General features: G+C 36.0%; 1 protein-coding gene across 7 annotated transcripts in view; it reads right to left on the bottom strand.

Moving 5' to 3' along the window:
- Positions 1-26,394, bottom strand: part of NEK1 (NIMA related kinase 1) — a 216,186-nt gene that overhangs the window by 107,565 nt on the left and 82,227 nt on the right. For 5 of the 7 annotated variants that reach the window (XM_032332561.1, XM_032332567.1, XM_032332562.1 and 2 more), the window contains 4 exons: positions 8,717-8,800; positions 8,202-8,285; positions 7,447-7,524; positions 6,214-6,309 (listed from right to left, as the gene is read on the bottom strand). In XM_032332561.1, the coding sequence (XP_032188452.1) occupies positions 6,214-6,309; positions 7,447-7,524; positions 8,202-8,285; positions 8,717-8,800 (342 nt within the window). The remainder of the gene's footprint in view (positions 1-6,213; positions 6,310-7,446; positions 7,525-8,201; positions 8,286-8,716; positions 8,801-26,394) is intronic. The other 2 variants (XM_032332563.1, XM_032332564.1) reach the window with 2 other exon arrangements.

Genomic DNA, 26,394 nt, shown 5'->3' with positions numbered 1-26,394 from the left:
AGACACACAAGACATGTGATCAAACTCCAAAACACACCACTGATAAAAACTATTAAATCCTAGAGATACAACTATACTCCTTATTATTTTACCATATATAACAGAAAAATGACGAAAGTATTTCCATTAAAAATAGGAACAAAGGACGCCTGGGTGGCTCAGTCGGTTAAGCCACTGCCTTCGGCTCAGGCCAAGAGCCCAGGGTCCTGGGATCCCAGAGTCCCACATCGGGCTCCTTGCCCCCCAGAGAGCCTGCTTCTCTCTCTGCCTCTGCCTGCCACTCTGCCTGCTTATGTGTGCGCTCTCTCTCTCTCTCTCTCTCTCTGAAAAATAAATAAATAAAATCTTAAAAAAAAAAAAAAAAGGAACAAAATATTATCCCTATTATTGTTTAATGTTGTCCTAGAAGTTCTGGCCAATGTAATAAAAGTAAAACAGTAAGACAAGATACAGCTTAAAGAAAGCAAGGGAAATTAAGGTTAGTGCCTAAGAATAAAGACTTCGGGTGCCTGGGTGGCTCAGTTGGTTGGGCAACTGCGTTTGGCTCAGGTCATGATCCTTGAGTCCCGGGATCAAGTTTCACATTGGGCTCCCAGCTGCATGGGGGGTCTGCTTCTCCATCTGACCTTCCCCCCCTCTCATGCTCTCTTTCACTCTCTTTCTCTCAAATAAAGTCTTAAAAAAAAAAAAAAGAATAAAGACTTCAACACTGGGCAGGCCTAGGTTCAAATCACTATTCCGTACTAACTGGAATTTTGACTTCACCTAATTGTTTTATCCTTCTATCTATTTTATAAAGTTGTAAAGATTAAACAAAGCCCAATATGTGCAGTGGTTATAATGTGCCTACAATAAGCTATAGAAATTATTGTTATGATATATATCATGACTACTAGCCATTGATATAGCTGTACACTAAAAATCCAAAAATTAAACACTGTATAAGCTAAAACCCAACAATTTCTCCACATATCAGCAATATTCTGGCAGGGGAAAAAAAAACCTTTTAAAACAGAAATAGAATTAGGTAGTGTTTAACAAATAACCTTTACAAGAAATATAACAAGTATGACCTTAAAATGATCAAAATTGTGCAAGAGATATAAAAGAAATAATGAATAAAATGTAGATACTTAACATGCTCCTGAATAAATTAATTTGTGGGTTTAAGGTAATACTGACAAAAATTCCAACAGAATTTCTTTTAAAGATTTATTTATTGATTTGAGAGACAGAAAGGGAGAGAGTGAGGGGGGACAAGGAGAGAGAAAGAGAGAGAGAAGCAGACTCCCCACTGAGTGAGGAGCCCAAGGAAGGGCTTGAGCTTACGACTCTGAGACCATGATCTAAGTGGAAATCCAGAGTCAGTCAGATGCTTAAATGAATGAACCACCCAGGTGCCCCGGCAAGAGAATTTAAAAAGAAAAAAGAAAAAAAGAGAGAGAGAGAAAGAGACAAAAATTAACCAGGAATGTATCTGGTAAAGAAAAAGAAAGCAAGCAACTAAGGAAAACAAAGAAGAGTAAAAAGGAAATGAGGGGAAAACTAACAGAAATTTAAAAATAAGGAGGAAGGGTAAGAAGGCAGAAAAGTAGGAGACACTGTTTCAACCAGACCCTTGAAGTGAGCTAAATATCTACCAGAACACTCTGAACACCCAGGAAATCAGCCTGAGCTGTAAGATTATACACTTCTGGAATTGTACAGTGGCAGAAGACATCAGTGGAGAGGGTGCACCTTGCCTGGATCGTGGCTGATATATTCAGCTATACATCCCCCAATCAGCTGTCACCAAAATGAGTAGGAGGAGGAACACCTAACAAAAGACAAAATCAGAGACTGTGCCTTCTCCCACAGGACTGCTGGATATGGACATAAACAGTATGTTGGAAAGGGAATTCATGGTAATAATTATCCAGGCAATGGCAAGGTTGGAGAAAACCATTTGTGACAACAAAGAATCTCTAAGGGCAGAAGTGAGAGCCAACCAGACAGAAGTTAAAAATGCTATCAGTGAGGGCGCCTGGGTGGCTCAGTGGGTTAAGCCGCTGCCTTCGGCTCAGGTCATGATCTCAGGGTCCTGGGATTGAGTCCCGCATCGGCCTCTCTGCTCGGCAGGGAGCCTGCTTCCTCCTCTCTCTCTCTCTCTGCCTGCCTCTCTGCCTACTTGTGATCTCTGTCAAATAAATAAATAAAATCTTAAAAAAAAAAAAATGCTATCAGTGAGATCCAATCTAACCTAAAAATTCTAACAGCTAGGGTAACTGAAGTAGAAGATAGAATTAGTGACCTAGAGGACAAAATGATAGAGAAAAAGGATCAGAAGACGACCTGGAACAAACAGCTTAGAAGCCATGAAAACAGAATTAGGGAAATAAATGGCACCATGAAACGTTCCGACGTCAGAATTTTGGAGACCCCTGAGGGGGGTGGAGAAAGAGAGAAGACTAGAAGATATAGTTGAACAAATTCTGGATGAAAATTTCCCCAACCTGGGGAATGGAACAAATGATCATGTCCTAGAGGCACCAAGATCAACGAATCTAGAAAGAACTCCAGACACTTGATTGCATAATTCATGAATCATAATTTTAGACAAGAGGTCCTAAGGGCAGCTAGGGGGAAGAGATTCCTTACATACAGAGGAAGGTCCATCAGAGTAACATCAAACCTGTCCACAGAAACCTGGCAAGCCAAAAAGGGCTGGAAAGATATATTTAGGGCTCTAAATGAGAAGAACATGCAGCCAAGAATACTTTATCCAGCAAGGTTGACATTCAAAATGGATGGAGAGATTAAAAGCTTCCAAGACTGGTGAGGTTAAAAACAGTATGTGACCATCAAGCTGGCTCCACAAGAAATATTAAGGGGCAGGTTCTATAGAAGAAGAAAGAACCCAACAGTGTCATAGAACAAAAATTTACGAGACAATCTATAGAAATAAGGACTTCACAGACAACATGATGTCAATTAAATCTCAACGTGAATGGAATAAATGCTCCCATAAAACAGCACAGGGTTGCAGATTGGATAAAACGACAGGGCCTGTCCACAGGTTGTCTACAAGAGACCCATTTTGAACTTAAGGATACATCCAGACTGAAAGGGAAGGGAAGGAGAAGCATCTTTCATGCAATGGGCCTCAAAAGAAAGCTGAGGTAGCAATTCTCATATCAGATAAATTAGATGTTAAACTAAACACTGTAATCAGAGATAAAGAAGGACACTACATCATTCTTAAAGAGTCTATCCACCAAGAAGATCTAACAATTGTAAATATTTATGCCCCCAATATAGGAGCAGCCAACTACATAAGCCAACTGTTAATCAAAATAAAGAGTCATATTGATATGAATACGTTAATTGTAGGGATCTTAACACGCCACTCTCAGTAATAAACAGATCATCCAAGCAGAAAATCAATAAAGAAACAAGAACTTTGAATGACACATTGGACCAGATGGACCTCATAGATATATAAAGAACATTCCACCCTAAAACAACAGAATACTCATTCTTCTTTTTTTTTTTTTTTAAAGATTTTATTTATTTATTCGACAGAGAGAGATCACAGTAGGAGAGAGGAAGGGAAGAAATCACAGAGAGAGGAGGGGAAGCAGGCCCCCTGCTGAGCAGAGAGCCCGATGTGGGACTCGATCCCAGGACCCTGAGATCATGACCTGAGCCGAAGGCAGCGGCTTAACCACCCGAGCCACCCAGGCGCCCCAGAATACTCATTCTTCTTGAGTGCACATGGAACTTTCTCCAGAGTAGACCACATATTGGGTCACAAATCAGGGATCAACCAATACCAAAAGATTAAGATTACTCCCTGCATATTCTCAGACAAAAATGCTTTGAAACTGGAACTCAACCACAAGAAAGAGTTTGGAAGGAATTCAAACACTGGGAAGCTAAAGACCAAGCTGCTCAAGAATGTTTGGATCAACCAGGAAATCAAAGAAGAACTTAAACAATTCATGGAAACCAATGAGAATGAAGACACATCAGTCCAAAACCTATGGGATACAGCAAAGGTGGTCCTAAGGGGGTAATACATAGCCATCCGAGCCTCACTCAAAAAAAATTGAAAAATCCCAAATATACCAGCTCTCTTTACACCTTAAAGAACTGGAAAACCAACAACAAATTAAGCCAAACCTATGCACAAGAAGGGAAATAATCAAGATTAGAGCAGAGATCAGTGAGATAGAAACTAGAGATACAGTAGAACATATCAATGAAACTAGAATCTGCTTCTTTGAAAGAATTAATGAGATCTATAAACCACAGGCCAAACTAATCCAAAAGAAAAGAGAGAGGACCCAAATTAATAAAATTATGAATGAAAGGGGAGAGATCACAACTAACACCAAAGAAACAGAAACAATCATCAGAAATTATTATCAACAGTTATATGCCAATAAGCTAAGCAACCTAGAAGAAATGGATGCATTCCTAGAAACCTATAAACTTACAAGACTGAAACAGGAAGAAACTGACAACCTGCATAGACCAATATCTAGTAAGGAGATTGAAGCAGTGATCAAAAACCTCCCAAAAAACAAGAGTCCAGGCAGATTCCCTGGGTAATTCTACAAAATTCAAAGAAGAAATAATACCTATTCTCCTGAAGCTGTTTCAAAAAACAGAAACAGAAGGAAAACTTCCAGACTCTTTCCATGAAGCCAGCATTACCTTGATCCCCAAACCAGGCAAAGACCCCATCAAAAAGGAGAATTTCAAACCAATATCTCTGATGAATATGGATGCCAAATTTCTCAACAAGATCCTAGCTAATAGGATCCAACAGTACATTAAGAAAGTACATTAAGAAGATTTACCACCATGACCAGGTGGGATTTATCCCTGAGATGCAAGGATGGTTCAACATTTGCAAATCAATCAATGTGATAGAACAAATCAATAAGCGAAGAGAGAACCACCTGGTCTACTCAACTGATGCAGAAAAGGCATTTGACAAGATACAGCATCCGTTCCTCATTAAAACTCTTCACAGTATAGGGATGGAGGGAACATTCCTCAACTTCATAAAATCTATCTAGAGAAACCCACAGCAAATAGCATTCTCAATGGGGAAAGCTGACAACCTTCCCTTTGAGATCAGAAACACAACAAGGATGCCCACTCTAACCACTGTTGTTCAACATAGTACTAGAAGTCCTAGCAACAGCAATCAGACAACAAAAAAACGTATTCAAACTGGCAAAGAAGTCAAACTCTCTCTCTTCACAGATGACATGATACCCAAAAGACTCCAACCCCAAACTACCAGAACTCATACAGCAATTCAGTAATGTGGCAGGATACAAAATCAGTGCACAGAAATCAGCTGCTTTCTTATACACCAACAATGAAAATATAGAAAGGAAAATTAGAAAATCGATTCCATTTACTATAGCACCAAGAATCATAAGATACCTAACCAAAGAGGTAAAGGATCTGTACTTGAGGAACTACAGAACACTCATGAAAGAAATTGAAGACACAAAAAGATGGAAAAACATTCCATGCCCATGGATCAGAAGAATAAACATTGTTAAAATGTTTATTGTTGATGTAAAATTAAATTTTAAAAATTTTAAATATATTCTAAATCTACAATTACGAACACAGTGAGGTGGTGGCAGAACAGATAAGAGTATGGAGCAGAAGAGAGCTTGATGCATGTGTACTATAGATTCATTCTCTAGCTTGTATAAGAGTTTAATATATGTATTTATATTACTATTTATGTCAATAATTTATATTAATTCATATTAATTTTATAGTATAATGTATAAAGGTATAAAGGTAGATTAATATACTATAAATTTAAATATTTTTATAAATCTATATGTTACATATAAAATATATTTATAAATCAGTGGCAGAAGGAAAGCACAGCCATTAAGTGATGCCAGGACTTTGATTAGGAACTTGGCAATAATAAAAACTTAATTATTTTGGAACTTACTCATTTAGAATAAGTAAGTTAGGTTTTCACCCCAAATCAAACCCCAAAATAACTTTCATATTGATCATCCTTAAATGGGAAAAACAGAAAGGGAGAGCCAGGTGAGGATGAGAGGGGGAAATGAATGAGAATAAAAAATGGGAAAGAATTACAAAATTATAATGGTGACATATTAGCCAGTAAGAGATACAGGAACATCAACATGATCACAATCAAGAATATGAGCTAAATCTTACATGCTCTTCCCATACTTTCTTTTCTCTCTCATACGCTTCCTTTCTCTTTCGTTCTAATTGTTCTTTTAGTACAGCAGCACGTGCACTTGCTTGGGCCTGAAAATAAAAACAATCAACAAAATTAGTTACCAAAAAGAAGGGCATAGGTTGTTTTTTCGTTTTGTTTTGTTTGAGGTCTCTAAAACGATCTACTTATTTTGCCAAAAAAGAGGAGTTCTCGGGGTGGAGGAGAATTTCTTGAGTAAAAATAGAAGCTCACTCTATATCCCTAGCACTAAAACCAGAGCTCAACACACAGCAGCTGCTCAGTAAGTATTTGCTGAATAAAAATAAATACAGGCATGTATTTTTTAAAAGTGTGCAGCATGATGGTATTTTTATTTATTTATTTTTTAAATTAAACTTATTTTTTTTTTCAGTGTTCCAAAATTCATTATTTATGCACCATACCCACTGCTCCATGCAATACGTGCCCTCCTTAATACCCACCACCAGGCTCACCGCACTCTCCACCCCCAAAAAACCCTCAGTTTGTCTCTCAGAGTCCACAATCATTCATGACTTGTCTCCCCCTCCAATTCTGCCCAACTCACTTCTCTCCATCTCTCATTCTAATGGAATATAAAATGTAAAACTTTTAAACTATGGTTATATACAGATATCATTTGTGAGGTGAACGTGATAACCACTACACTATGGAAACTACAGATATCATTTGTCTTCAGAGAAACAGACAATAATATTTTTCATGTTTAAGGTTACCATTCTTTCTTTTTAAGATTGTGTAATAGTTTCATATTCTTCTGTCATTTTATCAAATTACTCTCCATAAATACAGGATACGAAGAGAGAGGAAGACCCTGTTTTTCAGAAACCAAACAGTGAAGGATAAAGGGAAATGAAAAATTAAGGCAGAGAATAACTATGTAAGACTTAATATAATTTTCTTTTACCTTTTTAAGATTTTATTTGTTTATTTGACAGAGATCACAAGTAGGCAGAGAGGCAGGCAGAGAGAGAGGAGGAAGCAGGCTTCCTGCTAAGCAGAGAGCCTGATGCGGGGTTCAATTCCAGGACCCTGAGATCATGACCTGAGATCATGACCTGAGATCATGACCTGAGCTGAGGCAGAGGCTTAACCGACTGAGCCACCCAGGTGCCCCAAGACTTAACACAATTTTCTATCTTAAGTCCCAATCTTCTCCAAGAAAACTGTATATTTCTAGTTTATACCTTAAATGCTTCAACTTTTTTACGCCGCATGTCAGCCTCCTCACTTCCTTCTTGTCCTTCAGAATAATCAGCTTCTTTCTACAAAGTAAGTACATAAGTAAACCTCTTAGGACAGAGCCTTGAATTCAGTGCAGAGCTCTGTGGAAGATAATACAAATAAACTAACACCTAAAAATATAAAATGGTATACTGTTCAACACTACTAATTTTCTCTCAAGTACTGCAAGTGAATTATCCACAACTACCAACTCTTACAGACAATAAATGGAAAAAAAGACAAAAATAGAATGATATAAAATGGCCATGGGTAGTACTTTAATTTTCCTCTCAAAATTCCTCTGGAAAAATGGTCTTATCAATTTTAAATCCCACAACTAAAATGTATTTTATTCCTATGTATAGTTTTCTGATCTTTGACTCTAACTCCATCAGATTTTATGTTAGTGGCACAGCATTTTTAATTTTTTTTAAAAGATTTTATTCATTTATTTCAGAGTGAGAGAAAGAGAGGAGAGAGAGAGAGAGAGGGCATGTACAAGTTGGAGGTGGGGAGAAGAGGGAGAGGGAGAAGCAGACTCCACACTGAGCAGGGAGCCTGATGTGGGGCTCTATCCCAGGACTGTGGGATCATAACCTGAGCCGAGGGCAGATGCTTAACCAACTGAGCCACCAGGCGCCCCAGTGGCATAACATTTTTAATCTTAATCTATTATAATGTCATTCAATTACTTTTTAAAAATTATTATTCAACCTGCCTTTTCACCACGAAGTTTGGCTCTAATCTGTTGGCGCTCATTGAAATTCTGCAATCTTATTTGCCTCAGTCTTGCCAGATAAACCTACAAGGAGAGAAAAAAAACACACAGCAATTTAATTTAAAGAAAAAACTATCAATATTTTTACTGCTAAAATTTTTTTTAATTTAAAGAAAAGTGTTAATCTGAATACAAGAAACAAAAGTTTCAAAATCTGGTTAATGGAAATGTAATATTAGCTTTCAAGTGTTTAATTTAGATCAACTTATTTCTGAAAAGAAACACATAATTATAAATTTTTATTTTTATCAAAAGAAAAGAAATCAACTCAGAATACTGAATATCAGTTATGGGGCAAAATTATGACACAGCATGTCAGTCAAATTATATTAACAGGTCCCTGTAGACTTACAAAATCCTTAAATAATTGTTAAGAATTTAAACCATGCAAGAAAGGAAGGCAATAAACTCAAAATGGCTATGTGACGGAGGTAGCGAACATGCGGGAAGCATACCTCTTCCTCTTTGTTTCTTGGCTTCCCTCCTCTTGAAGAGCTGGACCTGCCTCCATACATAGCTGCCAGGTTTTGCAGGATTCCCTGTTCATCATTTAATGTACTAAGTTTAAAGAATGACTAAGGCTACATTAGCATCTTACCTAGGAATATCCAGTTGCCACTTTATTTCATTTGGCAAACACTGATCATTTCTAGTGGATAAACTTAGATAAACCCTGGCATTTTCCTACGTCAGTATAACCAATACATTCATTGAGAACAGAAGGAAGCAATTAAACCCCATATATAATTATTCAAAAGAGAGACCAGCTATGTTTTTATTAGTCATGTAAGTAATCAGTTTTTTTAAAACTGCTTTGGAGGTTAGCTAAACCCAAATACAAGTTCTGTTCTGTAAAGGGCCGGTCATTTCTACACATTTGTTTACATACTAAATACACAGACACAATATTAAATATTTGAACTCAAACTCTACACTTGGGCATATCCTATTACTATACTGCAAATGATCACATTCAATCACAAACTGGTATCATTTTTAAACACAGCTTATCATAAACATGGAATTATGTCCTTATTAGAAATTATTAATATCCTTCCAAAAAGTTAGGAGATTGTCAAACTATCCATGTTCTCTGCCTTCAGCACACAACTATGCTGTAAGATTTTCTCCTTAAAAAAATCATCAGGGTCTAACTTTCCTATCTAATGTCTTTTTATCAGCTTGTTGAAAGCATACTTTTTTATATTCATGACCTCCATTTTCCTGCTTCCTATTTACATTTTTTTCCCCTATTTACTTTCTAACCTAACACAATCTGGTTTCTGATCCCACTGTGAAAATTTTCAAGGTTACCACTGACTTCCTAGTTCACAATTCAAATGGACACTTTTGAGTAAATTTTTAATTAATATTTCCACTGGAGATGAGTTTGAATCCATACAAGTATTTTTTTCCTCTCATAAAAACATATGTTCACTGCAGAAAGCTTATAAATCACTCACGATTCGACAACCCAAAGCACCTAAAGTCTAAAGTTAATTTACTTCCAAATTTCTTTTTCCTCATATGTATAAATACATACACATTTTATCTTTACAAAACTGGAATTTTACTATATTCTGATTTTACCTTAATATTAATCAGCATATCAATTAATTGTAATATTCCAAGTCTCTCCTTACATTCAATATCCTTAAAAACAGTATTATTAACTGACTATATAGTATTCATAATATTCCACCAAATAGTGTTCTATAATTCACACATTAAAAAGAAATCTCTCTTCTCTTTCATATTTATAACAGCACTCTCTCCTGGGTTCTTCCAATCAATCCTCACTATTTTTCCCTGGCTTTTCTCTTCCTTGGCTCATCACTAATGTCAATATTTTGTCAAGGTTCATTCTCTGGTCCTCCTTCTCTTCTTATTCCTAGGCTTTAACATATGTTGCTGATTCCCAAATCTCAATCAGCCTCGTAGTCCTTTTTCTTGAATGTCTGTGTATATTCAACTAGCATCTGGACAACTCTACTCACTATGCAGCAAAGCTACTTCAAACAATTTATAAACCTGACTTCATCATCCTTTTTACTATATGATTTTTATCCTACTTCAGTTATTGATCACAATCTGACACCCAAGGCAGCAAGCTGGGAGTTTTCTTTGCCTCTTTCTCTACCCTGCCAAAAACAAAGGACCATCAAATTACTAAGCCACCTCCTCCTGTCTAACTACCCCTTTAGTTTCTGCCTTAGTTCATGCTCTCTTCTCTTGACTTCTGACTTTCCAAGAGTTTCCTAATTTATCATTACACCTCTTAGTCTATTTCACTCCTGTCTGTTCTCTACAATGCAGAATAGCCCTTTTAACAGTTTCTTTCACATCAAAGCCCACATAAACCTTCCAATGGTTTCCATATCTTCATAATATATGAATATAGATTATTCATATACATTCTATTCCACTGCATGGCAGATAAGGCCATTTGTGATCTAGCTGCATCTATCCTCATCTCTGCCAATGCCTACATTCTAGCCATGATGACTACATGTGGTTTATAGACTATGTCATGATTTCACTCATCTTCTTAAAATGGCTAATTCTACTCATCTTCCAAAATGCAAATCAAACATTTCTCCCATGGAGAAAGCCTTGCTCATACCTCCTCCAGTCAGTTAAGTGTGACATGCCCTACCATTTTTATATATACCATCTGCAGTAGTGCACATCAGTGTATCATAATGGTGGACAGACAGTATTTATGATGGTTAAGAACATGGACTATGAAAGACTCCAAATTCTGTCAGTTCACACATTTGTCAATGTCACCTAACCATTGCTGACCTTCAGCAAAATTACTGAAACTTGCTGTAAGTTTGGACATAATAATACCACCTACTTTGTGGGTATATCAAAACAAAAAATGTTATTATATGAATGTGCTCTGCCTGTCTTTTCTTGGAGCCTGACCAAAGGCTACTGCCCACTCAGTTTCTTCCCCTCTTCAAAGGGGTCTTGGCATTAGCTTATCAGTTCCTTGAGCTTTTAAAATATGAGTTAGAGAGTAGGAAGGTGAAGGAAAACAAGAAATAGGGAAGACTGGGCAAAGATGTGAGGTGAACTATGAAAAGATGATGGAAGTATCTACAGTTACAGAAGAGTGGGTGGAGAAGAACTTAGTATCACTATAGACTGTATCTTTCTTTCATGGTATTTGAGAACTTTAAGTAGAAAATGTGAGTTACTTTGAAGCAATTTTTTTTTAAAGATTTTATTTATTTATTTGACAGACAGATCACAAGTAGGCAAAGAGGCAGGCAGAGAGAGAGGAAGAAGCAGGCTCTCCAAGGAGCAGAGAGCCTGATGCGGGGCTCTATCCCAGGACCCTACAATCATGACCTGAGCCGAAGGCAGAGGCTTTAACCCACTGAGCCACAAGGGGTCCCTGTGAAGCAATTTTTTTTAACATTTCATTTTGAAATATTATAGATTCACAGAAAGGTAAAATGTGCAAGGAGTTTTCATGGACCCTGCATCCATCCTCTCACAAGTTTATCATCTTGCATAACTATAGTATGCTATCAAAGCCAGGAAACTGATTCTAGCAATTATACATGACATATAGTGTATCTGTATTAATGCAATTTGTCACACATATAACCTTATGTAACCATCACCATAATCAAGATACTCAATTGTACCATTACTATACACTTCACAGCCATATTCACTACTCCCTACCTAACACTCATCAACTACTTATATGTTCTCCATCTTTACATTTCACAAAATTTACATATTGGAATCAAACAGTACATATCCATTTGAGATGGACTGTTTTTACTTCATATTATTCCTTGCAGTCCATTCAAGGTATTGGATGCATAAATCAATAGTTTGTTCTGTTTCACTGCTAATATTCCATGGTATGGATATACCATAATTTGCTCATTCATTCACTTACAGCAGGACATTGGGCAGTTTCAACTTTTTGGCTATGAAGAGTTAGAAGTTGCTAAGAACATTTGTATACATTTCTGAGTGAAAATACATTTTATTTTCTTTGGGACATAGGTGCAAGAGTAGAATTACCTTTGGTAGATCCATTTTTAGTTTTAAAAGGGACTGTCAAATTATTTTGCATAATGGCTGTGTCACTTTACATTCTTACCAGCAATGGATAATTCAGTTTCTCCACATCATCACCAGCATCTAGTTTTTAATCACTTGTTTTTTTGTTTTGTTTTGTTTTGTTTTGTTTTTTTAAAGATACTCCAATCCGGGGTACCACTTAATTCTTCAAAACAGTTCTGGCTGTTTTAAGACCTTTCCCTTTCCATATACATTTTAGAATAAGTTTGTCTGTATCTATAAAAAATGTTCCTGAGATTTTACCAGGAATTGCACTAAACAAAGGTCAAGTTAGGACAACCTACCATTTTTACTACATTGAGTCTTCCAATTCATGAACATGGTATGGAACATGGTATGATTCTTTAAGTATTTAGATCTTCTTTGATTTCATCAACATTTTGTCATTTTAATTGCATAAATCCTGCATGTTTTACTAATTTTTTTTTCATTTTTTGGAAATAAATGGTATTGTATTTTTATACACTTGTTTATTGTCAATGTATGGAAATTCAGTTGATTTTTCTGTGTTGAATCTTGTATCCTGCTAACTATAATGAACTCATTTTTTTAGTTCCAGAGAGTTTTCAGAGAGTTCTTGGGATTTTCTAAACAAATAATCATGTCAACTGGAAATAGCAATTATTTCATTACTTCCTTCTTTTCAACTCTGTATGCCTTTTCTCTTTCCTGCCTTACTGCAGTAACTAGAACTAGTAACTAGAACTAGAACTTCCAGTACAATATTGTGATTCCAGTGGTGAGAGCAAACATCCTTCTTTTTTTCCCTACTGTAGACGGAGAGCACTTAGTCTTCTATGTATATGAAGTTAGATTTAAGGTTTTTGGGTTTTTTGTAGATGCCTATTATGAAGTTGAGGGTGTTTCCCTTTATTTCTAGTTTACTGACAGTTTAAGTCATGAACTTTATCAAAAGATTTTCTGCATCAATTGATTTGATATGATTTTTCTTCTTCAGCCTCCTGATACAGTGGATTACACTGATTTTCTAATATTGAAACATGATTTGCATTTCCAGACTAAATGCTACTTGGTCATGTTAGATTAGAATAACTAAAATTTTATTACAGATTTTTGCACCTGGGTTCATGAGATACATTAGTCTGTACTTTTCTTTTTTGTGCTTTGTCAAGCTTGGGAACGGTAATACAGGCCTCAGAATGAGTTCGGAAATATTCCTTCTGTTTCTATTTCCTAAGAGACTGTATCATTGTATCAAACTGGTATTAATTCTTTGACTGTTTGGCAAAATTCTCCAGTGAAACCAGGTAGGGCTGAAGATTTCTTTTTTTTTTTTAATACCTTTTAAATCACAAATTAAATTTTTAAATGGGATGCCTGGGTGGCTCAGTCGGTTAAGCAGCTGCCTTCGGCTTGGGTCATGATCCCAGCGTCTTGTGATCGAGGCCCACATCGGGCTCCTTGCTCGGCAGGGAGCCTGCTTCTCCCTCTGCCTCTGCCTGCCTGTGCTCGCTTTCTCGCTCTCTGACAAGTAAATAAATAAAATCTAAAAAAAAAAAAAAAAAAAACCCACAAAACCAAAATAACTAAGTTACAGGGCTACTTAAGGTATCTATTCCAATTTAGTAGTCTGTAGTTTTCAAAGACTTGATCTAGTTCTTCTAAGTTGTTGAATTTATGAGTGTCAAGGTGCTTGTTATTACCCTGTTACTCACTACAAAATCTGTAGTAATATCCCTTGTTTTATTCTTGATATTGGTGATTTATGTCATCTTTGTTTTTATTGTCTATCTAGAGATTATCAATTTCATTCAATTTTTTTCTAAGAACCAGTTTTCTGTTTCATTAAATTTCTTAATAATTTTCTCATTTTCAATTTCATTGATTTCTACTTATAATGATTTCCTCCATTCTGTTTGCTTTGGGTCTATTTTGCTCTTCTTTTTCCAGCATCTTGAGATAGGAATTTAAGACTGATTTGAAGCCTTTCTTCTTTTCCAATATAAGCATCTAGTGTTATAAATTTCCTTCAGAGCAGGGCTCTAGCTGTATCTCACAAATTTTAATATGTTGTGTGTCTATTTTCATTCAGTTCTATGTATTTTTAAGTTTCTTTCTAGATTTCCTATTTGACCCCATCTTAGTTAAAAGTGTTTTAATTTTCAATTGTTTGTACATTTTCCTGTCATCTTTCTAGTATAGATTTCTAGTTTGGTTCCATCAAGTTCAAAGATTATACTCTGTGAAATTTTGATTCTTCTGAATTCCTTGAGATTTTATGATCCAGCATATAGTCTGTCTTGGTGATGTCTCTTTGCATGTTAACTTATTTCCACTTGAAAAAAAAGTATGTTGTGCTATTGTTGGGTTGAATGCTCTACAAGTATAAAATAGAACTTGGTAGCTTGTGATGGTGCTCAGCTATTCTATAACATTGCTAATTTCTGTTTAGCAGTTCTATCAATCACTGAGAAGTAGGGTACTGAAGTCCCAAACTATACTTGTGGATTTGATTTATCCTTTCAGCTCTGTTTCCACTTTATATATTTTGAAACTCCATTGTTGGCATATACCCACTTACCACTGCAGTAACTCCTTACAGGAGTGATTCTATTGTTATTATATAATGTCTTTGTCTCTTTGTCCTTAGCAATTTTATTTGCTCTGCTAACAACAGATTCTTTTAGCTTACTTTGCTTGAGAATGTCTTTATTTCCCCCTTGAAGGACAGTTTAATTAGATAAAGGATTCAGGATTGACAGTTCTTTTCCTTTAGCACTTGAAAAATCCTGTCATTTTCTTCCATACTCCATGGTTTCAGATGAGGGATCTGATATCATTCAAATTGGTGCTGCTTTATAGGTAATATGTCATTTCTCTCTCAATAAAGAATTGTTTTGTCTTTTACTTTCAGAAATTTAATAATATTGCTTGGGAAAGATTTGTTTATTCTAGTTGGGGATTTGCTCAGCTTCTTCCATCTGTAGGTTTATGTCCCTTGCCAAATATATAAAGTTTTCAGCTATTATTTCTTCAAATAATTTTCTCACTCCCACATTCTTTCTCTTATCCTTTGGGCTCCAATGATACAAATGTTAAATCTCTTCTTATTGTTCCACAGATCCCTAAGACAGAAAAATTTTCTTCTGTCATCTCCACTCTACCACTGAATCTACCCAGTGAATTTAAAATTTTTGTTATTATAGTATTTTCCAATTACATAATTTTCATTTGGTTATTTTTTGTAACTTCTATTTCTTCACTGAGATTTTCCTTTTTTAATTCATTCAAAAGAGTTTTAATTGCTTGCTAAAGTATTTGTTTGAAGCAGCTTTAAAATCTTTCTCAGAGGGCGCCTGGGTGGCTCAGTGGGTTAAGCCGCTGCCTTCAGCTCGGGTCATGATCTCAGGGTCCTAGGAAGAGGCCCGCATCGGGCTCTCTGCTCAGCAGGGAGCCTGCTTCCCTCTCTCTCTCTGCCTGCCTCTCCATCTACTTGTGATTTCTCTCTGTCAAATAAATAAATAAAATCTTAAAAAAAAAAAATCTTTCTCAGATAATTCCATTATGTAATTCATCTTGGTAACAGTGGCAGCGCTGTGGCCTTACTCACTCAGGTTGTGATTTTCCTGGTTCTTGGTTATGACAAGAGATTTTTTTTATTATATCCTGAATATTTTAATTATTTAAAAACTCTTAATAGCTTCAATTTTAGTAGGCAATAGCTCCATTTAGGATTGGCATTTAGGTTCTGGCCTACTTTTGTGGGCTTTATTTCTAATGACAGTTTGCTTTCCTGGACCCTTGTAATATTATTCCAATATGCTTCATTGTTCTGGTGTTGATGGTACTCCTGCTCAGTCTCTCCTGGTGCTATCTTATGATAATGAAAGTTGCCTCCCTAAGCCACCTGCTATTACTGGAAGATCTCCTGAGAGTAGGTGACAGATGACACTTGTCTGGGTGTATGTTTCTAGGGGGAGGGCACAGAGATACAAAGGCCTTGTGGCTGCTACTCTGTTGGGGATAGATCGAATCACCTGCTAGTGCCCTAGTTGTTGAGTGGAACTGGGACTGTCCAAGGCTTTTTTGCCACTGATGGGTCAAACTGCCCTCCAAGTCACCTACCCATGCTCTAGTTGTAGAATGAGGTTGGGGCAGCCTGAGGCTTCATTGTTGCCCACAGTTTACAACACGATCCTACTGTAGCAGATCCTGAGATTCCTCTTTCCCAGTAATGTGGGGAGTGAGAGCAGCCTTTTGGTTTTTGTTTTAGCTTTTTTTTTTTTGTCTATGGTGGATCTGGGAGGCAAGCATGGCCAACACCCAGCCCACAATATATGGGAGATAAAAAGAAACCCCAGGAAACCACATTGCTACTTCTTAAGTCCTGAGGTCTCTAGTTAGCTCCTCTTCTTCTTTCCAGGATACAGAATCCTACCACCGTTGTAAGCTAACTAGTTTCCAGAGTATTTAATTCTATCTAGAAGGGAGGAGCAGACAAAGGAGGGTTTATGCTATTTTATTCTGGAACTGTGCCTAAGTCACTTTTTAGTAGCTAGGGTTTTTGTAATACAGTATACACTATGACAGAACCAGTATCATTAAGGTTCAACAGCTACATGGGACTGCTGTAAAGTCTAAAAGAGACTATTATGGGTTGAACTGTGTTCTTCTGAAATCCGTATGTTGAAGTCCTAACCCCTAGTACCCTAGAATTTGAACTTATTTAGAAATAGATTCTTAATCAAGTTAAAAGGATATCATTAGAGTGGGTTCTAATACAATACAACTGATGTCCTTATAAAAAGGGGAAATTTGAAGCAGGTTCACATACAGGGAGAACACTATGTGAAATGCAGGCAGACATCAGAATAATGATTCTAAGGTCAAGGAATGCTAAAGACTGCAACCACCAGAAGATAGACACAAATGATTCTATCTTGCAGCCCTCAGAAGGAATCTACCCTACAGACATGTTGATCTTGGACTTTTACCCTCCAGAACTGTGAGATAACAAGTTTCTATTGTTTAAGCCACTTGGTTTATGGTATTTTGTTATAGGATCCCTAGAAAACTAATTTTTAACAGAGATAATGTATATAAAATATTTAACATCATGCCTGGCACACTAAGCTTTCAGTAAACAGCCACTGCTATTGTTTGTTGGTATAACTATTGCTTATCTTACATTCTCTTGCTGGCACAAAACCAATATACTACGGTCAATAAATGTTTGTGTAATATTACATAAATGAATGAAAGGTGTAACACTTAACTGCACATTTTTAAGGCATTTTTCCATTAGTATAAGTAAATTCCAAATGACTTAATATGAGTTAATAAGAAAGTAACATTTCTCAAAGGAAATAATCCAGCAGATTTTTTAAGTTACTCAACAGAGGAAAACTGATAACCAAGAAAAATTCTTGCACATGTGCACCAAGAAACATGTAAAAGAATGTTCAAAGCAGAACTCAAACCCAACTAAATAAATACCTATTGTCAGGAGAATTAATAATTGTGATAATATGCACACAACAGGATACTGTACAACTACATTCAACTACATGAATGAATTTCAGGAAAAAAATGTTAAATGAAAAAAAAACAAGTCCCAGTCTATATACAGTATAATTTTTATAAGCTCAAAAATAAAACAGGATACGACATTGTGTAGGTGTATATACATAAGTGGAGAAAAGCATTTTTAAAAATACACAGTAGGGGCGCCTGGGTGGCTCAGTGGGTTAAAGCCTCTGCCTTTGGCTCAGGTCATGATCCCAGGGTCCTGGGATCGAGCCCCGCATCAGGCTCTCTGCTCAGTGCAGAGCCTGCTTCTCTCTCTCTCTCTGCCTGCCTCTCTGCCTACTTGTGTTCTCTGTCTGTCAAATAAATAAATAAATAAAATCTTTTAAAAAATAAAAAATAAAATAAAATAAAAATCCACAGTAATGATAAATTCAAAATTCAGGATAATGGTCACCTCTGGGAGAAGGCAGAAAAAAAGGTTAGGACAGGATTGCAAACTACAGATCACAGGCTAAATCTAGTCTGCCACCTATTTTTGCATGGTCCATAAGCTAAGAATGGTTTTTCACATTTTTAAATGGTGGGAAAAAATGAAGAGAATATTTCACGACCACATGTGGTTTATAAGAAATTCAAATTTCACGGGGCGCCTGGGTGGCTCAGTGGATTAAGCCGCTGCCTTCGGCTCAGGTCATGATCTCAGGGTCCTGGGATTGAGCCCCGCATCGGGCTCTCTGCTCAGCAGGGAGCCTGCTTCCCTCTCTCTCTCTCTCCACCTGCCTCTCCATCTACTTGTGATTCCTCTCTGTCAAATAAATAAATAAAACCTTTAAAAAAAAAAAAAGAAATTCAAATTTCAGTGTTCATAAATAAAGTCTTATTGGAACTCAGCTACACTCATTCATTTACACAATGTCTATATTTAGTTTTGTGCCATAATTCAGTTTGCAGTTATGACAGAGACCTTATCGCTAATAAAGCCTAAAATAATTACTACCTGGCCTTTTACAGAAAAACATTTGCCAATCCCTAGATTAGAGAGCAGTATATACACCTAACTTATCAGTGCTCTGACCTCCTGAGTATATTATTTTGCTTCATAATTTACACATATTCATTTCTTTGTACCAAACATGTTATTTTAGAAGTATAAGAGAATACTTTTTAGAGAACTGAAATATTTTTTTAAATAAACAATTTAGTATTAAATAATTAACTTGCTATTATGATACTTTTTAACAAGAATTAGCAAACTGTAATACCCAGGTCACATCTAGATTGCTGCCTGTTTCTGTAAACACAGTTTTTCTAGAACACAGCCACATCCATTTGTTTTATAGGAGACAATATGGACTGCAAAGTCTGAAATATTTACTACTTGCTCCTTTACAGAAAAAGTCTGTCTATACCTGCTCTACAAAATTATGTCTACAAGTTTTACCTAAATTAAAGCAAATACTAATATGAGATTTAAAAAGGAGCAAAGAGCATAGTAAAACACCTAAAAGCATAATCTCCAAAGCCACACATCTGGGCTTACATCCTATCTCTACATTCTATGTGATCTTATACAGAGTACTAAGGACTCTGAGCTGGTTTCAAAAGCTGTAACTTTGGAATAATAATTCCTACCTAAAGAATTATTGTCAGGATTAGACTCTTACTTTTTATTCATACTGTTTAGAAGAAAGCAAACCATTTGTCTGGAGTCTTCCTTTTTAGTTTCCCTGACTTTTGAATATTTCATTTTTCATTTTTTGAAAATTCCAGTGACCCAGAGAACATTTTGAATTCATATGCAAGCATATATAATTACTTTGAAATACACATTTTCTGTAAAATTTCAATTCAACCTAGAAATTATGTTCCAAATGCTTAAAGCCAGGGACTTCAATTTCATTTTGCCACAGAAACAATGTTATAATTCATTATGATTTCCCAAAGCATTTAATAAAACATACTGAGCAAATAATTTATAGCAGTTTTCCAATTCCAAAGGATTAATTTTTAAGACTCAGAACCTAATCTTACCTATTTAGGTTTATTTATATTGTGATTTGTAAAAGTATTAGAAAACACATATTGCTGCATGTGTCACAACCTCTTTAAAACTGCTTCTCTTCATCAGCAAAATGGAGATTCTGTGAGTGGTTATAAGGATAAACCACAGGATAAATGTATATACATTTTCAAACTGTACAAATGATGACTATTAATATTTATCAATAGATAATGCTGCCTTAAATTACTGATTTTAATTTTTTTCTTGAAGAGTCAGAGTTATTACAAATATTCATTATTGTATTATGTTCTAGGTACAGTTATATAAAGATTTAGCTACTTATAATGTTGAACTGAGAAGTAAAGAGAGTCACAGCCCAAATGACTACTATAAAATTAGTTCCCAGGTATTATTCCGTCCCCACTTAACACCAGTTTCTATTCACATTCATCACATCAAGGTCTTTGTTGGTCAATCTCTCCCTGACTGTTGGATGTTATACAAAATGAATGGCAAAAGAAATTGCAAATCTTGCCAAAGATGAAGGATGTCATAAAGATGTTGACAGTGATATTGTAAATTGTTCAAATCAGATGCAAAATCATCTCTACATATGACAGGACAAATAAAATGAATAAAAGAAAACTGCAAAGAATTATAATGTTGATTCCTCAAAATATTTTGTTTATTAAAAAATTAAGAAATGATCTTTAGAAAACTGCCAAAGTCTCAGCCATTTTTAAAAATTGGTTCTCTTTTATATTATATAGAAGTATATGTAAAATCATGAAGTGAAGGGTGCACCATCTTTCATCAATTCTAATATGAATAATTTTTAACATTTTAACATCTATGAAGTGAGGTACATCTTATAGTCAATGTCATCTTATACTCTTATAATCTCACCAACTGTTGGCCAGATATCAATTATAACATAAATGTTATGCTTGAGTGATATCTAAATTTTGTTAGTTTATCTTTCTTGGTGTCAAAACTGGACAACTGTAACCTCTTAAAGTTTTGATATAAGAAATCACTTATGGGCTTGTTCAAAAGGAAACATGACCCCTGCTAGTCGTTGAAAACTTTCCACTGATTCCTTTTAAGAACAAGGAAATGCTAACAATAAAACATGCAGACTGTGTTAACTCCTTGAAAGAAAATGCAAGAGACAAAACTGGAGTACTCTTTTTTTTTTTTTCTTAAAGATTTTATTTACTTGAGAGACAGAGAGTGAGTACAAGCAGGGAGAGCAGCAGGCAGAGGGAGAGGGAGAAGCAGGCTCCCTGATGAGCAGGGAGCCCATGTGGAGCTCGACCCCAGGACCCTGGGATCATGACCTAAGCCGAAGGCAGCCAGCTTAACCAACTAAGCCACCCAGGCACCCCAACACTGGAGTACTCTTCAGAAATTTTGAAATCTCATGGAACACTGGGTGTTGTGCATAAACAATGAATCTTGGAACACTGCACCAAAAACTGATGATATATCTTATGGTGACTAACATAATACAATTTTAAAAAAAAGGAAAGGAAGTGTTGAAATATCAATGCACTTGGTGCCATAGAGGATAATATTATTTGAGAAAACATGAACATCAATTACCCTAATTTAAAAAAGAAATGGTGGGATGCCTGAGGGGCTCAGTTGGTTAAGCGTCTGCCTTCAGCTCAGGTTATGATCCCAGGGTCCTGGGATGGAGTCCTGCATTGGGCTCCTTGCTCTGCAGGGAGCCTGCTTCTCCCTCTGCCTGCTGCTCCCCCTGCTTGTGGTCTGTCTCTCTCTCTCTTTCACAAATGAATAAGTAAAATCTTTAAATCAGTAACTGGAAAGTCAAATTATAAGTGTGAAGTAGATTTAGGAGTGAATACCTTTATCAATCTATTTCATTCATATTTTCCTTTTTATGGATTTATAAGAATGATATAATTAAAAAAGATAAATCTAAAAGTTATTTCAGCAAGTATAAAAGTTAAGTCATAAAAAGTATTATATCAGTTAAACTGGCAACACTTTTTTTCTGTTAGTCATATATAAAACAACAATATGCCTTACAATTGTATCTTGAATTTGATAAAACACATACAGTATTCATTATATAATTCTATCAGAAAAATTACAATCCTCCCTAAATTAATTACTTTCAAATTAGCGTAGACTTAAATATAACAAAAATTATGATGAATATGATAAAATAATTTTTATTTTTATAGAAAAATAAATTTTTATTATATCTCAAGATGGAATAGATAAAACAACAAAAGGCATGTGATTAAACATCACATAGATGTAAGAGTATTTCTTCACATGCTTCTTCAATGTATTTCAAGGCTCTATTTATTGTTTTGTTTCAAGTTTTTATTTAAATTCTAGTTAGTGAACATATAATACTGGTTTCAGAAGCAGAATTTAGTGATTCTTCATTTACATATAATACTCAAAATAATTTTTAAATTGTATTTTTCAAGGTAAAATCCCAACCAAACCCTTTTTTCACTCTTTACTCCCAATGTGGATCACTATTCTAGTTAGACTTACTTTAGGTGATCTTTTTCCAATTTCAACAATACTGGGCTAAGTAGTCTCCCTACATGACACAAGGTTGAGTGACAGCACATAACACTATGGATGAGTATTCCCACAGATTTCTGATTGTGTTTTCTAGGTAGACTCTGAAGTACTCCTTGAGATGTCTACCATACTCCTCTCCTACTCTCTCCTCCCTAAGCTTCTCTAATTATCGGAGCTGATACTCTTTCTTATGGTGAGAATACAATGTCTAAACTCTGAAGTTCCTATGAAGATAAATGAAGGGCAAAATAATCAGGAAGCTTTTTGTAAGCTTTATAACACACTGTACATTAACAATGGTAATTATTTCTATAGTTAATCATCTTCCCCCTCACAGCAGGAAACCAATTTATTCTTTCCCATTGAACCTCCCCCACATCCTCTGCAATAGTCCCCAGGCCAACAAGGCAATAGAAAGGTACCATGAACTCTCTCTCCAAGAAGATAAGGGAGATGAGATTTCTGGTAAAAAAATTTCTTTGATATGGCTGAAATTTAAGAGGTGAAGAAAGTAAGAAAGGAAACTCAAGAGCAGCAGTAAGAAAGCCAAAGGCTGAAAGTTTTCAGCTAAGCTAAAAAGGTTTTAATTTACCCTCTGGGCAATACAGAATCACTAAATAACTTTAAAAAAATGAGCAATGCATTCAGTTTTGCTTTGGAAAGATCACTGTGGTAGCTTAGGTAAAGGATGAATTAGAAAGATCCAAGATTAGGATACCTGGTGGCTCTGTCAGTTGCAAGTCTGACTTTGGCTCAGGTCATGATATCAGGGTCTGGGGATCAAGCCCTATATTGGACTCCCTGCTTGGTGGGGAGTCTGCCTGTCCCTCTCTCTCTGCAGCTCCTTCTATTCATGCGCCTCTCTCTTTCTCTCTCTCCCTCTCAAATAAATAAAATCAAGAGAAAAAGAACGAAAGAAAGAAAGAAAGAGGGAGGGAGGGAGGGAGGAGAGAAGGGGAGGAGATGGGGGGGAGGGGAGGGGGAAAGGGGAGGGGAAAGACAACCAAATGAGTCACCCAAGTGCCCCCAGACTACAGAAATTTAAACACTTATTCTATCCTTTAGTATCTTGTAAAGCTTGACCCGTTAAATTTTTTATGCCTCCATAGGATATAAAATGGGAATGTAACAGGATCTACCTCCGGGAGCTGTTGTGAGATTAGAATATAAGAATTTAGAACAACTTAAAAAAAAAAAAAAAAGAATTTAGAACAACTAACATATAGTAAGTACCCAATAAATGAGATGTTAACAATTATTAGTAATATAACTATCAAACAGGGTGGAATGGAAGAAATTACTTTTGAATAGAGGAAGTCCTATTCTTCTCTGAGACTAGAGAAAACAAAAATTTGGTGCCATTATAAATATACAAGTTCAGGGGCAGAAAATGTGAGGAAATGTGGGGCTTGTAGGCCCAATTTTCTCTGTGAAATAATGATGAAATAATGATTATCTTCACAGAGAGATAAGGAGAAAATTATTGAAGAAAACTTCCACTGTGGAAAATGAGAGAGGCTACTGACCACGAAGATATAAAAGGATTGCTAGCAGGACTGACAGCATCCCTCTTTTGGAAACTACAACAAATGTCCATTAACCGAGGAATAAATAAACTGTGATATATCCATACAATGGAATATGACTTAATATGGAATAAAAAAGAACAAACTACTGATATACATCAACCTCAAAAAACTATATATTGTATATAATTGATAAATAAATATAAAATCTTTACTTTCTAAAAATTTTTATTTATTTGAGTAACCTCTGCAACCAACATGGGGACTCCAACTCATGATCCCCAAATCAAGAGTCACATGCTCTTCCCACTGAGCCATCCAGATGCCCCCTACTCGTAAGATTTTTAAGAAGACAAAACTGGGGTGCCTGGCTGGCTCAGTCGGTTGAGTGTCTGCCTTCGGCTCAGGTCATGATCTCCAGGTCCTGGGATCAACTCCCGTGTCAGGCTTCCTGCTCAGCAGTGAGTCTGCTTCTCTCTCTCTCTCAATCTCTCTTCCCCCCTGCCCTCCCCTCCCCACTGCTCATTCTCTCTCTCTCAAATAAATAAATTAAAATCTTTAATTTTAAAAAAAAGACAAAACAATACTGACAGGAAGCACATCAGTGGTTTCTGATAGTTAGCAGACTGACTGCAAAGGAACACCAAACACCCCTCCCAGTTTTAATGAGATATAAATACCACATAACACTGTACTAATTTAAGTTGTACAACATAATGACTTGATATACGTATATATGAAAAAATAATGATCACAAGAAGTTTGGTTAACATGAATCATCATATGTAGTTACAAATTTTGTTTTCTTATTGTGAGATGATAAAACTCAAGTGATGATGGGATGGTGCTACACCATGATTATGGCAGTGGTTACATGACTACTTTGTCCATACTCATTGTGATATACACTTAAGACTTACAACTTTCATTGTATTTAAATTGCATCTATTAGTAAAACCAATTTTTAAGAAAGTTCTTATTTGAAGACCTGGGTAGAATGTTGTCCTATCAAGCATGCTGATAAAGCCAGTACTAAAAAGGAGCTCCTTCACCTACCCTAGTCTACTCTCCCCAGAAATAATCTCCAAAATTACAGGCAAAGGGGGTGTGATAGGCAGAATTTTAAAAATTCCAAGGCTTCTTGTTACCCTTACTGCTCCACCAGACTTATAAATGCTACATAATTCCCAGCACTTTGTATATGATGGATTTTATCTACGCAATTAGGTGATGTTAAAGGGGATGACTGACATTATAATAGAGACATTATCAACTGGGCCTGACCAATCATACCCTAAAGATACAAACGTAGTGATCCAAAGGGGCACTTGCACCCGAATGTTTATAGCAGCAATGTCCACAATAGCCAAACTATGTAAAGAACCTAGATGTCCATCAACAGATGAATGGATCAAGAAGATGTGGTATATATACACAATGGAATACCATGCAGCAATCAAAAGATGTGAAATCTTGCCATTTGCGACAACATGGATGGAACTAGAGCGTATCATGCTTAGCGAAATAAGTCAAGCGGAGAAAGACAACTATCATATGATCTCCCTGATATGAGGAAGTGGTGATGCAACATGGGGGCTTAAGTGGGTAGAAGAAGAATCAATGAAACAAGATGGAATTGGGAGGGAGACAAACCATAAGTGACTCTTAATCTCACAAAACAAACTGAGGGTTGCTGGGGGGAGGGAGGTTGGGAGAAGGGGGTGGGATTATGGACATTGGGGAGGGTATGTGCTTTGGTGAGTGCTGTGAAGTGTGTAAACCTGGTGATTCACAGACCTGTACCCCTGGGGATAAAAATATATGTACAATCGTACAATATATGGGTACAATCGTACAATATATGGGTACAATCGTACCCATTTATTCATTTGTTTACATATTTATTCATTGACAGGAGATATTTGTGAGCTATTTCTTTTTTCTTTAAACTGAAGTGTAGTTGACATACAATATTATATTAGTTTCAGGTGTACAATATAGTGATTCAGCATCTATTTACATTACAAAATGATCCTATAGTTAAGTCTAGTTACCATCTGTAACTATACATACTTACTACAACATAACTGACTATAAATCCTATGCCATAGTTTACATCCCCATCACTTATTTATTTTGTAACTGTAAGTTTGTACTACTTAATCCCCTTCACCCATTTTGTCCATCCTCTCACTCTTAGCCCCTCTGGCAACCACCAATTCGTTCTCTGTATTTATGAATCTATTTCTTACTTTGATTTTGATTCCATATATAAATGAGGTCATACAGTTTATTGTCTTTCCCTGACTTATTTCACTTAGCATAACATTTTCTAGGTCTAACTATGTTGTCATGTATGTTAAGATTTCATTCTTTTTCATGGCTGAGTAGTATTCCTGTGTGTGTGTGTGTGTGTGTGTGTGTGTGTGTG

The sequence above is a fragment of the Mustela erminea genome, chromosome 2, assembly GCF_009829155.1.
Source record: "Mustela erminea isolate mMusErm1 chromosome 2, mMusErm1.Pri, whole genome shotgun sequence".
NCBI lineage: Eukaryota > Metazoa > Chordata > Mammalia > Carnivora > Mustelidae > Mustela > Mustela erminea.
The sequence above is the reverse complement of the archived record's forward strand: the minus strand, read 5'-3'. Positions and strand labels throughout refer to the sequence as shown.